The sequence below is a fragment of the Cinclus cinclus genome, chromosome 1, assembly GCF_963662255.1.
Source record: "Cinclus cinclus chromosome 1, bCinCin1.1, whole genome shotgun sequence".
Classification (NCBI taxonomy): domain Eukaryota; kingdom Metazoa; phylum Chordata; class Aves; order Passeriformes; family Cinclidae; genus Cinclus; species Cinclus cinclus.
Genome location: NC_085046.1, coordinates 15,512,887 through 15,526,836, shown reverse-complemented (window position 1 = coordinate 15,526,836; position 13,950 = coordinate 15,512,887). Strand labels below are relative to the sequence as shown.

The following is a 13,950-nucleotide window of genomic DNA, read 5'->3' as shown; positions in this document are numbered from 1 at the left end:
TACACTAATATTAGCTCACTTTACAGAGCACAGTAAATCTCTGGTTTAATCTGACTGTTCTGCCCCAGACCGTGGACAGCAGAATTGAAGACACAGGAAAACAAGACCAGTTCCAAGTGCATGAAGTGTACACCTGCTGCTCAGTAGAATTAAAAGCCCTCCTCCCAAGAAAATGGCCACTGAGTAAAGTCTAACCACGTCCAAGGTTTAGATGCTGATACAACAGCAGAGGTTTTGTCTACTTAAAAGATGACTATGAGTGTAGCCAGCTGACAGGAACCCAGAAGGTCTCGGTCTCCAACCTGTCAAAAGTTGTTTTAAGCTCACTGTAAGCTGTAGCGAGGTCATCGTTGACTATCACCTTGTCAAAAAGGTGGCCGTACTGACTCTCCATCACATGGGCAGACTTAATCATTTCGTGAAAATCTTCTTCCTAGTAAGAGCAGTGCAAAAATGATCAGTGCACAGCCATCCACAGCAACACTGCATAAACTCACTCTGTATTAAATATGGTCTAATAGCTTATTTCTTATCTCATCAGGAGATGGAAATTGTACTTCTAATTTAAAAAAAAAAATTGAGATTACCATTACAAGTGATGTCAGAGAGTATTCTGATGAGTTGACTCAGCTGAACAGGCAATTCTTTCATCTCTCCCTTTGTAGTGACACAATTAGTCACTGAATGGTAATTATGGAGACATTTTCTGTTAGCAGTACCAGTGGAAAATGTTTCTAACTGTTTATTTTGATGATACATTTAAAGTTTCAATATGTTAATCTCTGCTTGCTATTAGCACACCATGAATTACAGCACAGCCCTTTTTCTTTTAAGAGCTTGGTAGGAGTCATCATTCTATGCCTTGTTCGATCTGGCTTAGTATATTTCTCTTCACGTTTGGGGAGGGAAACAAATCTTAGTAATTTGTTTAAATTACTTTGAGAGACGAAACCTGTCCTAACTAAGAAATGGCCTGAAGGTTGCTCTTAAGAACAAACTCCTCTTACTTTTTTATATACCACAAACCAACATTTTCTTACAGAATGCAATTTCCAAACTATTCCAAATGCTACATTCTACACAGATACAGTCTGTGACTGTATCTGTGCCTCACTTTGAAATAAAACATAAAAAATCTTAAGTAACACTCAATGAGGAAAAATAATACACTGTAAATACAGATAAACAGTCTAATGATTATCGACTTTGCTGTAGATTCAATTAAAATATTATTTCATTGTGATACAAGGAAGCAAGTATGTTAATATTAGGTAATCTAAACTTTTTTCTGACGATTGCCAAAAACAGCATTTGTTTCTTACTTAGATACCTCTTCTTTCTTACTATGCTCATTTTCCTATAACATTTTAAAAACCCTCTATTTCTCTTATCCATAAATATGGGGTTTTTATTAAAGTAGCATTTACTTTTTCAATTGGTTCTTTGTATTTACATTTTTCTCTAAATCTAGACCCCTTAATACAGATGATAAGACAAATAAATTCTTATGTTTGAACAGAAACATCTTAGCCCAGCTGCAAATTTTTTAAAGGAAATCCACAGCATTATCTCTCATAAAGATTCGCTTGCACTGCGGGGTTCTTTAATGACATAAAGTCAGAGGAGCATGGAAACTGTAAATATCCATGAGCAGATCAAACAATGAAAACACCACAGTAAATGTGTAATGTGAGAGAGGTTGAGAAACAGCAAGATGCTCGTGTAAGCCCTGACAAGTGCTGTCAAGGAGAACCAGTGATGACCTTTACTTTCAGGTAAACTGCTACAACAGAACTCTTAACAGGTTCTCATGTTTTACCATGTCTAATTATACTTACTGTAAAGGGTTTTGCAGTTCCCTTATCATCTTTACTTGAAATAATCTTGGCATTTTTTCTGGTTTCTCTCAGACGGTCAAGTGATGGAGGTTTTATAAATATAACAAATGGCTTAAACTCATATGTCCGCAAGTGTTTCACTGTCTGGGGAGAGGAAACATTTTAATTAATTAGTTTATTTTGCAAAATGGAATTTACTATACTAAAAGAAACTCCCCACTGACCATAATAAACCCATAAAGTATTTTTAGGTAAATTTTTCATTTACTGCCATCCTGCTCTGCTGACCAGCATTGATTCATGTACAGAGAATTTTCAGAACGGTAAGAAAACCCTTTCTCCAAGGGTGACCATTGGTCTTGATTTCCACACGGCTGCTGGTAACCTCCATGAGATCTGGCAAAGCTTGACTTGTGCACATCAGTGCCACTGGCTTCGAGAGGATGGAGGGGAACAGCAGGTACTCAGGGGAGGAGGGAAAGTTCAACCCATTTTAGCAAGAATGTAACCACATCTTTCTGCACCCGTGAAAATTAGCAGAAAGAGGTGTCTGTGCCACTTGTTCACAAAAGGTCAATGATTTTTCTCTTCAGTACTGTGTGTCCATCACACCACTCTCTGCTGTTCATTTTTCCCCAGTGAGCTATGTGTGGTGTTAGAGGCAGGTCTGTGTTTCAGTTGCAGCACAGGGTGGATGGTCAGAAGCTTTCTATCCTCTCCACACTGCCACGGTCCACAGGAAAATCTCATGTTGGAGAGTGGGATCCAGAATGGTTCACAAGCTTGGGTGCCCAAGAGAACTCAGTGCTTTGCAGGAACACAGGGCTGTGTGGGACAGGCAATCAGCTCCCCTCCTCCCCTGGCACAGGCTATGGCTTCCCTGGCCACTCCTCTGCCAGTGCAGCCCCTGCCCTGCTCCTGGGGCACAGCCCCACATCCCAAACTGCCCTGGCAGCTGCGCACAAGCTGTCAGGGTTCAGAAGCCACACACTGGCCACCCTTGGAGAAGAGATGCTTTGGCTCAGTTTAAACAAACTCGTCCAGCTCCTAGAAGCACTGTGGTTATTGGGAGCAAAAAATTCCCAGTGGAGCTGTTCAGCAGGGTTGAAAGACAAGGTCAGTGCAAGAAAAAATGGTTTAGAGAGGAATATTCTTAACAATTATCCAGCCAACATCCCATTTAATGCATTCCTTGACTCATGTCCACCCTGCATGGAAACCTTGGCATGAACAGTCTAGTGAAACACATGAGATAGAGTTGCTGGACTCAGTGATAACGCAAAACTATCCTGAAATTAAAGTTTCAGAGACAATCTCTTGCTCAAACTAACAGAAAGATAAATGGAAATATAGGAGCATTCTGTAATTAAATCTTTGGTATTATGCCGCAGGCTTCCAATTCCCTTATTTAGTGGCTGTATATTTATCTCTTTTCAGATAGCCTTGCTGAGATAAAGGTAGCCAGTAAACCCACTCAACAGTCATTCAGTGTGGGATAAAGTACACCTTTTTAGAAATATTTTTTTCCTGGAATTCCAAAATGCAATATAGGAAAGTACAAGAGTTCAAAAGACATGCTTACTTACATGAGGTTGCACATCCAGCAAACAAACTTTGTTTTTAGCTAAAACTGATCGAACAGAGTCTAAACTTGTGCCATAGTAGTTGTTCTTATACTCTCCATACTCGATAAACCTGTGGCAGAAGGTGAAAACAACTGGAATAATTTCCATTTTCTCCAGAAAAAAACTTACCAGTTTGCTTTATAAGATTTAATTCAGGAGCAAAAATATTTTACTTTACATGAGAGTTCTGCTGTTTTTTATAAAGGAAATGCTGTCAAGTACTTCAGCATGTCAATTTTAAGAAATCTTCTACTTTACTGCTTTCAAATCAGTAACACCTGCTTGTATTACAGTTAAAGAGAAAAAAGCACTGTAGTCCAACAGCCCACTAATGTTTTCCATCACCTCTTTTTCTGAACTAATGCAATGCAATAAAACAGTGGATAAGCTAAACAATAGAAACTACTGAAATTTCATTGCACACTACAGAATATCCAGATTCTCTGTCTCAGAAGAGGAGGAGTGATGACGGTGCTGGTGTAACCAAGGCAGCTGGTTATTTGCTATAAAAGTAGAAGCACTATTTGCCAGAAAAGCAAAGCACAGTTTGAAGTTTCAATAAAACCAACAGCTTTGTGTCTAATACACTTTTGCCCTCTGAAACTGGGACAGAATTTCAGGCTACAGAATTTTACAGGCTGCTGGAGAGCACGATGCTACCATTGTCTCTTCATTTTAGTTTATTTTCTGGAGGGTGTACAGGCAGGGGCTTCACTGTAGATCTCTAAACTCAAAAGCAGAGGAAGTGCCTGGCCTGAAAGAGAGCAGAACTATACAAACATTGACTCAGGCACGTCTGCAGCACTTCCACAACCCCCCTTCCCTTGAGCTGCAATGCTTTTGTGCTATGACAGAAGATGCTCTTTTAAAAGAATGCTCCCCCATCCCAAGCACCTATGATTTCAGTGTCTCCTTGAGGAACTGAAGTACTGAAGCTACTTACAAGCTTAGAAACTGTTGTGTTTGCACATATTGCTTTTTTTTTTACTCTGTGTTTTTCCCCAGCTGCTTATATAACAAAATGTAATTTTAACACATCTTCAAATCACTGCAACTTATATCCACTTTGACTTATTATCTAAAATAACAACCAGCCCCATTTTCTAACTGCATTGTTTAACCATTGTTTTAACTGCAGTTCTAGTTAAAAGTCTCTTCAACATACTTGTTATTCTGTACATCTGTCTCAAACAAGTGCTTGGAAATGAAAATGTATTCGACACCATCGCTTTCTTGGCTTCTCCTTGGACGGGTAGTGTCTGCAGTTTCATCACATTAAAAAAAAAAGAAAAGGAAAGAAAAAAAGTAAAATATGCACAAAACAATATAATTCAAACCAGTTCAGGAAAAACTGAAAAGCACAAACCCTTTGTGTGATACTAAGCATAGCACTTCCCTCACTTCTGAAGCACATAAGGCTGCTCTGGATCTGGTAGGCAGCACACAAGTACATGACAGGATTGAGTTTTAAATGCATGCAGGAAAAGCAGGAAAAAACCTATTGGACAAGGATCAGATTATTTTTTTATTAACTAGTGGAAAAAATCCAATAAAATGAGGACAGCTGAATAATAAAAGGAATAGCAGTCCATAACAATTACCGCAGCCTTGCCTCTTGCTAAACTTATTAGCATAGGAGACCATAAAGGGAAAGAAAGCACACCATCCTGATTTATGAAATGTTATGTTCATTAACAACTCTTGTAGCTATGGTATGTGAAGCACGGTAATAAAAAAATAGGGTGTGAACTTTATGGTTTAGTGCTTTTCTTTATCTGGTGATCAAAATAGAATTCCGTTTTCTTTCAGTAGCCTTATATTATTTGCAGTTTTTACTTTCCCCCAAGTAGGTTTTGCTTATAAATGAAACTTATTTGTGGGGTTGTCACTCATGATCAATGAATCCATTAAAACATCCTGTTTTGAACAAATTGAATAATACAATATCATGTATTCTTCATCACATATGGACATACAAAACCTGCTTGAAGCAACACAGTCTTAAATGCCATTTGATATATCACTTTTCTTCTTAGGCTGACACATTTCCAAGACAAGAACCCCAGTTCTCTCTCCAAGTCCTGACTTACTGAATTTCAGGAAGAGGGATTCCTTTACATGTTTGTTTTAACTTATAACCACAACTTTGGAAGAGAAAAGAGAGAAGGAAGCTTGATGAATACTTTTAGAGAAATATTTTTGGGCAAATGATTGCATATACTTCAATGTATTTAATATTTTGGGAACATCTAGCTTTTTTGTTGTTGTTGTTGCTTTCAATACCCAGTTGAAGCAAATACATGCAAAAGAAATGACCTGCCAAAATAAATGTATTGATTTTTCTACTTAGTAAATTCATTAATACATATACACTTCACAGAATTTTTTGCACTTGCAAAAACCTGTGACAGAATCTCCCAAATTCAGAATGTTGGAATCATATTTTTGAAGGATCCCTATAGAAAGTACAAGTAGAAAGCAAACCAAGAAATCAATGTCTAAAACTGTTGAGTTCTCCATATTTAAGAAAACCAAGAAAAGTATTGTAGAAGTTAATAAAACACAATGTTGCTCAATTTTATAAAAATCACATGACTTGGTCAGAGAGGGGAAAGAGGAGAAAACATCCCCAAATCAACTTCTCTAAATTTAATCAAAGGGATTTAATTAATTTATTCACTGGACTAAACTGTTTATCATAGATCTTCATTTTTTAGCCTAACAGATAAAGGCCAGTTTGCTGAATGCAAGCATTTGTAAAAGAGTACATTTCACTGCTTTACAGCCAAATCCTGGGTGTTCTTCAGCTGAGTTTCATTTACTAAACCTCTGGGATATTTATTATACTAAACTTGTACTGAAAGTGTATTGCAATGTCTCTTAGCCAAAAAGCTCTATCAGTTTAATCAATGCTACTTAATACAGAACTGCAGCAGCACTTTTAAAAATTAGGAAAGTAATTTGGATGCCAAGCATGCATTTAGAGACCCAAATTTGAAAGTGCCTTAAAGGTAATACAATAATAAAGGCCAATAATGCAAGTATGTCACTAGAGAATAGAAGTGCATTTTTACTTACGTGGCACTGTTACCCCGTAGTGCTGGGTATCACTGATTAGCAATTTCCTTTTAAGTTCATTCAGTCCAACCCCTACAGGACCTGAAAGAGAAAGGTTGTCTTGTTTCCCAACAGCCAGTTGTCTCTTGTATTCAGGTGCAAGTATGCTCCAAAATCAGACTATGTAGTCTATAGCTGTGACATTACTGCCTTTTAACCAGTGATTTGGAAATGCCCATGGTTCCAGCCTCTCCTACAATATACAGAGCTGACAAATTTCAGGGGATGCAGTTGACAGTTACTCTGTTCTTACTTTATTACTGAGGAAATATCAGTGAAAAAAGGTTGCCAACAAAGCTGACTTTCTTTTCTGCAGCAACTACCCTCAGCATGCACCCACCTCCACCTCAGCCCTATTACAACCCCCTGCATCCTAACCTGCAGATTTCCAGAACAAAAACTGGTTTGGCTGTTTATTTTGTCAGAATACCCCCACCTTGCAGGTTAGAGGACCCCAGCTGACATGTGCAAACTGTCCCCAAAGCCTCTGCACTCTGTGTGTCAGCAGGACCTTACTCCCTACTGCTGCTGCATCCCTTGCCTGCACAAGATGCCCCTGGGGACAATTGCTTCCACATTCTCATGCCCTGGGAGCACTGCTCCTTCCAGCCCCTGCTGCAGGCAGGAACACTCCTGGCTGCCTGTAGCTGTCACCATCCACCTTTCCTCGGCATGAGGGTGGCATTGCATGGAGAAAGGAAGGAAGAGCAGAACTTGCCAGGTCACAAACCATTTGGGATGTTTGGGTTTCTTTCTTTGTTGTTGATTTTCTTTTAAACTGTGCTTGTCTCCTGCCTGCTGTCTGAACAGGTCCAAAGCAAATGTTTCCTCTTCATGCTACTGCCAGAGACTACTCTTGGAAAGAGGATGGCAGGAAGAAACAAAGACTGCATGGAATTTTTTCTGACCCGTCTCCTCCACCTCTACTTGAGTAGGGCTGTACCAGAAGTTACTGAGCAAGATGTTCCTCTTGGCTTCCGAGTTGTCCCTAATTCTTAGCTGTTTGCCTCAGGTCTCTGTGAGGGCACTCTGTCCTGTGAGGTCTCAAAGGCTCCACAGGCATTTGCTGCCTGTCCCCAGGAGCCCTTCATGCAGGGCTCCAGCTGGCCTGCCCACTTTGCTGACAGAGCCATGGTGCTGTGAAGCAGCAAAGAAAGTTCAGCTCTGCACGATCTTATGTTTCTAACAGTGGAGAGCCTTCACTTCTACAGAGCCAGGTCAACAGCAGAAGGCAAAGGAGAACGAGTCATTGGAACCATATCCAAATAATGCAAGGATAATACCTGTGGTTTTAAGGAAAATTCTTGCACATCTAGTAAATGTGACATATTTATATATGGAGTGCTTCTTAACAAAGACCTTTTAAACATTGTAAATAAAAACCCTAATAAACATTTCAATAAAATAGTGTTGTAACCACTACTTACTAGTCAGAGTCCAAAACCAAACTGATGCTTCAGTACCTTCAGGTGCCTATCTGTAAAAATGACCACACACCCTGTCTGGAGTTGAAACACATAATGATGAAAAGCAAGTGCTTGCTACTTTGCTGCTACCCCCAGAATATGGTCCTGCTGTAAAATCTTAGTTTCTACATTTAAAGTTTCTATGTGTTCACATCAGTTAAATGCACAACTATATCTCAAGTTCCACCTCTGACCTTCCTGTAAATTAATCTATCAGTATGTATAAATGTTTATTTAATATGGTGCACAGCAGCCTCTACTGGTGCATGTCTGCAGAGGACAGCAATGTGTTATGCAGATAATGGCATTACTTTTCTTATAATTTATTTTTTTTTCCTTTTTATAATAGTTTAGCTATTTAAGGCAAATACGGACTTTTATAGGAAAAGTAATTAAAACTCTTAATATATCCTAGCAAAGTAAACCAAACCAAATGGAATTTAGTTTTTAAAAACCTTCTAAGAAAAAAATCTTTCCTATCAAATCCACACAAACATTATTTCCTTATTCTTCATGCTGTCAAATCAATAGTATGCTTTTAGCTCTATTTATATTTATATAAAGTACAGGCTCCACTTCCTGCGACACATGCTTTGGAAACTTAGCTTAACTCTGTTTCCAGACCACAACGTCACTACTACTGTCTCCTCTTCCAGGTCAACATTTTAAGATCATCTTTCAATTGAACTACTGAAAGGTGTAGACTCTTCTTTTTCTGCACTGTGTTCACAGAGTTCTCATAACTGTATCTTATGGACACTGAAGGTTGATTCCAGCTCAGCAAAGCTATCCATTATGTGGATTTTTATACTACCTCTCCCAAGTGTAATATACAGTTCCCTTCTAAATATTCTTTTCATTTTGAAGCAGCAGAGAAAGATGCCAGTTTCTAACAGTTATGAATCTGAACACAATTTGAACTCAAAAAGAGAATAAAGTATCAGGATTTAAAAGGATAAACCTGATTCTTATAGTCAAATATAAAGCATGCAGGATCCATGGCTGTAGTGTAGTTTTTCTTTACCATAAAATCACCCCAGGCAGCAATATTTACATATTGTCATATGCAATATTTACAGCATATTTGTCAGCATATGCTGACAGACTTAGGGATACCTTGCTTACTTTTTTAAAGGAACATTTGTGTTGTTTGCTGTTGTATGTTAAGTCATGTTAATGGTCAAATCCTGCACAGGTGGACTGCAGTGCCTACCTCACTTTATTAAGAGACATCTAAAGAATTAAACTATCAATCATTAAAACTTGCACTAAATTTTGTACCACTCAGACATGTCTAAAGAAAACTGAAAAAACTAAGTTTAGGTCTTGGGAGGGTGAAGCCAACCAGCCATTCTTTACCCATAAACATATAATGAGCTCCTAGTAGTCTTTTGTAAAGAAAAGGAAAGCAGTCTTTCAGAACGGATTTTGTGTGTTAGATGGCAATATCCCTTCTGGGATCACAAGAACCCCATAGGAAATCTGCCTTGAGTGAGGCTCTGTGGTTCAGTTCCTAGTACACTATAATGCAATGACTATACATACATGTCTGACTGCAGCTCAGTGTGGTAGAAAAGGAGAACCTCATTATTTTGTGTTTCAGTACATTATAACAAGCAGTGGAAGTGTACTTTGAGATCTGCTGTTGACTGAAGTAGGATCAGTGAGTTCATATGGGTGTCCTGGGCAAGGCTAGGCACGATGTTACACCCTATGCATTTGTTCTGAACCTTGCTGACCTTCCCATGCCTTCAGTCAGGAAGTTTTAATGCAGATAGCAATTATAAGCCTCTTTCTTCAGTGTCCAGTTAGTTTACTGGAAGTAGCATGGCCATGGTAGGCCATTTTCCTGCACTACTGCTGGAGATCAATTAGTACTCTGCAAGCTGCTACTGAACATGTTAAAGCCAAGTCAGGAGATGTGGAGAGTTAGAAGACCCTTTCATTTCATCCTCCTTTGCTCTGAAATAGACCTGGCTTCATGATAACTCCTTCAGGATAAAACCAGAGGTGTTTGATTAAAAAAAAAAAAAAATCAAAGCAATACAACAGAGAGCTTTTCCAGACCCAGAGTGCTTTCTTTGCAGTAGCAACCAGAAGCACATCTTTGTAGGAAGTACTGACATCCTCAATCAGAGACAGAGGCTTTTCTGATCATGTCAAACAGACAACTTCTCCTTTATGGCTACACGCCTCTGGTCCTTGCTTCCACCACTGCCCACTTTGGACAGAGATACCACCATGGGTGACCACAGCACCTGAAAGGCTCTGCACACTTCTGGTGATCACACTGCATGCTCAGAACAGTGTGTGTTCTAGGGGAAAAGTGGTCATGGTTTGTTACTAAGAACTTTGCTTTATCGTGCTCCTTCAGAAAGCTCTGACTTTGCTGAAGCTATGCCAGATAAAGTTATTGCATGTAGCACATTCATTCTATGTCTAAGGAAAGAAAATTTATGCTACTCTGGCTCTTAAAATTAACTACAGCAGAAGACTCTGTGAACAGGACTTTCCCCTCATTAATATAAGTGAAAATTCTAGTGTCTAAATAATACATGTCATATTAAAATATTCCACCTTCATCTGATAGGGCTGTGAGGTATGCAACACTTAGGATGCAGGCAATATTTGTGATGGAAGACTAAGGATTTCTTGTCAGTTTGGGAACATTAAGTTAGTAAAAGCAGACTGATGACATAATATTGGATAATTTTGATTTTAGCAGACTCATCACAATCCTAACAATTAAAAGCACAAGAAATGTTTGTATCATTACTGCTTCAGATGATGTTATTTTAGCCCCTAGGATTTGAAGGGATTTGTTCATGAACCGACATTTGCAGACAAGGTAAAATCTTGACAAACTGGTACATTGAGCTGAACCTGAGAGTAGTGTGTATCACACAACAGGCCTGAAATTACTGTGTGTGCGATGTGTGTTCTTTAAATTAGACTAGACCAATTAAAAATTAAGTGAAATTTGTTTCAAAGTTTTCAAACTCCCTCCCCCTAAAAAAGGCAAAACCAAACCTGAATGCCCCTTTTTAAACAGTAAATTATATATTTAGACTCAGCACAACACAACAGACATCTATTGCCTCCATCAATTACAGCTAAAAATTAATTATATGTCCCTTTCTTTCCTAGTACTACTATACAAATTATATTCAACGTATTATATGGAACGTTGCTACTGGCACACAAAAAGCTTTTAAAATGTGTTCGCTTCTACTATACCTGTATTGCTTAGCTCTGCTAGTTTTTCCACATTTTGCCCAAGACATTTTTATGGTATTGGCCAGACTTAAGCTGCTCTTAATATCCAGAGAAAAAACATTAGAATTACTGAAGTCCGCAATAAATTCTGAATTGCTTTTGTTACTGAAAAAGCACTCTTTCTTCATTTGATTTATTACAACAAAAATCAAATGGAATCTCTAGGCATTCCTTAGATCAGACATATGCAATTTGTTATAAAAAGTCTACTTATCACACTTTTGCACTACACTCTGTTGATGTAACTGTAAAATCAACTCAACCATGTTATTACTTGTTGTATATAACCCACAATCTCACAGTGATCACACTAGTAGGTGGCTCAATTTTAGTACTGGAGAGTGACAAAACTGTTTATTAAAAACTCAATTTAATGTTCCCTTGGATATGAGCAATATAAAAACACAGCTCCTCAATAGTTTCTAATGGTCCCTGACAGAGGGTCGTATTTCTCTGCTCTGCTGCTTTCAGAATGGAGGAAAGTTTACTAATGAAGCGTCAGCCTATGTGTTATTGCCAAGGAAATGATAATCAATGAGACATTACTCATAGCAGTGGTTACTCATTACTCATTAGTACTCCAGTTGGTACCTTTGAAAAGCTTAAGATAATGCACTTTCTGTCTTTTCCAGAGACTGGAGCAATGCATTTTGATTATATAATAAATGCTGTGAGGAACCTATGGCAGTGACAGATTATAGAAGAACAGAAAGCTGATTAAGGATAATATGTTAAGTCTTCTGCAGCTATGCTTACATTCATTCTTGGCCTACAGATGTCTACCTTGCATCCACCTTTCGCACTATTTGTCCATTTACTTTTTCTAATGCAGTAGGTGGTTTAATTTCTTTCCACTTTCATTGTCTGTCTTAATTGACCTCAGGCATTTATCCTGTTTTGGTTTTTTTCCCTCCACATAGAGATATTGATTTATCTCTAACAGTGGAATATCAACATAATTCTTTTGAGTTTTAGTACATCTTGACAGCCGCATTCATACTTATAAGTATGGTAGCTATATTTTAATGTCATCTCCCCTTGGTTTAGGAAAGCTTTAAACACAATCTCCTAAACATCCTTATATGCAAGCTGGGACATCCTGTCTAGAAAGGTGGACTACTAGATAGGTGAAAAACTGGAGCATGTTCAAAGGGAAGGGGAAATTGATCTGCGCTCTACAACTCATAAGGGGAGTTTCCTGGGAACACTCTGTTTCACGTCCATACCAGCGACACAAAGTAGGCCCTTACAAAGCTTGGCCACAGCAAGATGGGTGATACAAGCGACTTGCTCAAGAGCAGGGCTTCCATCCACAGAGCTCCAGGCATGGGATAGCACAACTTAGTGAAATTTGATGAGGACAAAGTTCTGCATTACAGGCTGGGGATTGACTGGCTGGATGACAAGGACCTTGGGGTTCAGATGGGCAGAGCTAAGCACGAGTCCCCAGTGCTTGCTGGAAGCAATGAAGGGTAATGAGACTTGGCTGTATCAGCAAGACCCCTCTGTCCCATAGACAGAGGGAAATGATTCTTCTCCTTCACTCAGCACTTGTCAGTCCTTGTATTCCTTGTGAGGAATACTCTGTCCACAACAAGCCCTACACTAAAATACTGTTGATAAATTGGATCAAAGAAATCAGAGGACCTTGAAGATGGTCAGGAGTTGAACCACATGACCTGTAAGCGAGACTGTGGGTATTGGGCTTGCCTAGCCTGGGTAAGAGATGTCTTCAGGGGGACCCACCAGCACCCTTCTGACACTCACTGAAAAGTGGAGGCCACCACTTTACTGAGGTGTGAGCTAAGACAGAAGACATGATGGAAAGACAGATTCCCAGAGTTGCTGCCATCAACCTGCTTGGAACCTGGTGTTAATCTCGCTCAGTGGAAGGCTGAGCCAGATGAACTCCTTAGATCCCTTCCAATCTAAATGACTTTCTGGAAAGCATTGTGCTAATCAGCAGCTCTCTGTTTTACCAGGTCAAAAATAAAGAAAACAACTTACCAACCAAAACAACAAGCCTGTATTTGTCATTAGGTTGTCGTCTATATTTTGCAACTTCTTCATAGGTTGGGATATCTGCTGTATCATACTGATCACTCTTCTTGCACTCATACATGGACTTGTTTGTTTTTTTATCTTTTCTGCTAAGACGAAAGCTTCTTCTAAAACCAGCTGCAGTAAGAACAGGGTTTTTTCAAAGTAAGAAAGCAAGTCTTCTCAAAACATTTAAAAACAGTCTCTTCCAAACATTCAAGGATTGGAGCATAGAATAAAAAGTGTATTATATGTTTAATAAGCCAGGTCATTAGAATGACATTTCCCATGTTTTTAAACTGTATCAGGTACCTATTTAAACTGCAAAATTAAGATTACCAATGAAAAAACAGCCTTTGCAACAACAAACTGCAAAATGTAATTGCAATAAATTGTTAATATATTTAGATTATTTGAATATCTTATAAATTGATATACATACACAAGGCAATTCATGCAAGCTGTAGTCTTGTACCACATTTAATTCATGTCTATTAAATCACCATGGCACACAGACATCAAATACAACACAGGATGGAAACATATCTGGTAGTTGAAAGGGTTAATGAAAATTAACTCCTTGAACAA

General features: G+C 38.7%; 1 protein-coding gene across 1 annotated transcript in view; it reads right to left on the bottom strand.

The window, feature by feature from the left end:
- Positions 1-253: 253 nt before the first annotated feature.
- Positions 254-13,950, bottom strand: part of MPP7 (MAGUK p55 scaffold protein 7) — a 105,389-nt gene continuing 91,692 nt past the window's right edge. Inside the window, exons 11-16 of the mRNA XM_062494116.1 lie at positions 13,330-13,500; positions 6,542-6,622; positions 4,629-4,722; positions 3,425-3,533; positions 1,839-1,982; positions 254-433 (exon numbers count right to left, since the gene is read on the bottom strand). Coding sequence (XP_062350100.1) covers positions 254-433; positions 1,839-1,982; positions 3,425-3,533; positions 4,629-4,722; positions 6,542-6,622; positions 13,330-13,500 — 779 coding nt within the window. The remainder of the gene's footprint in view (positions 434-1,838; positions 1,983-3,424; positions 3,534-4,628; positions 4,723-6,541; positions 6,623-13,329; positions 13,501-13,950) is intronic.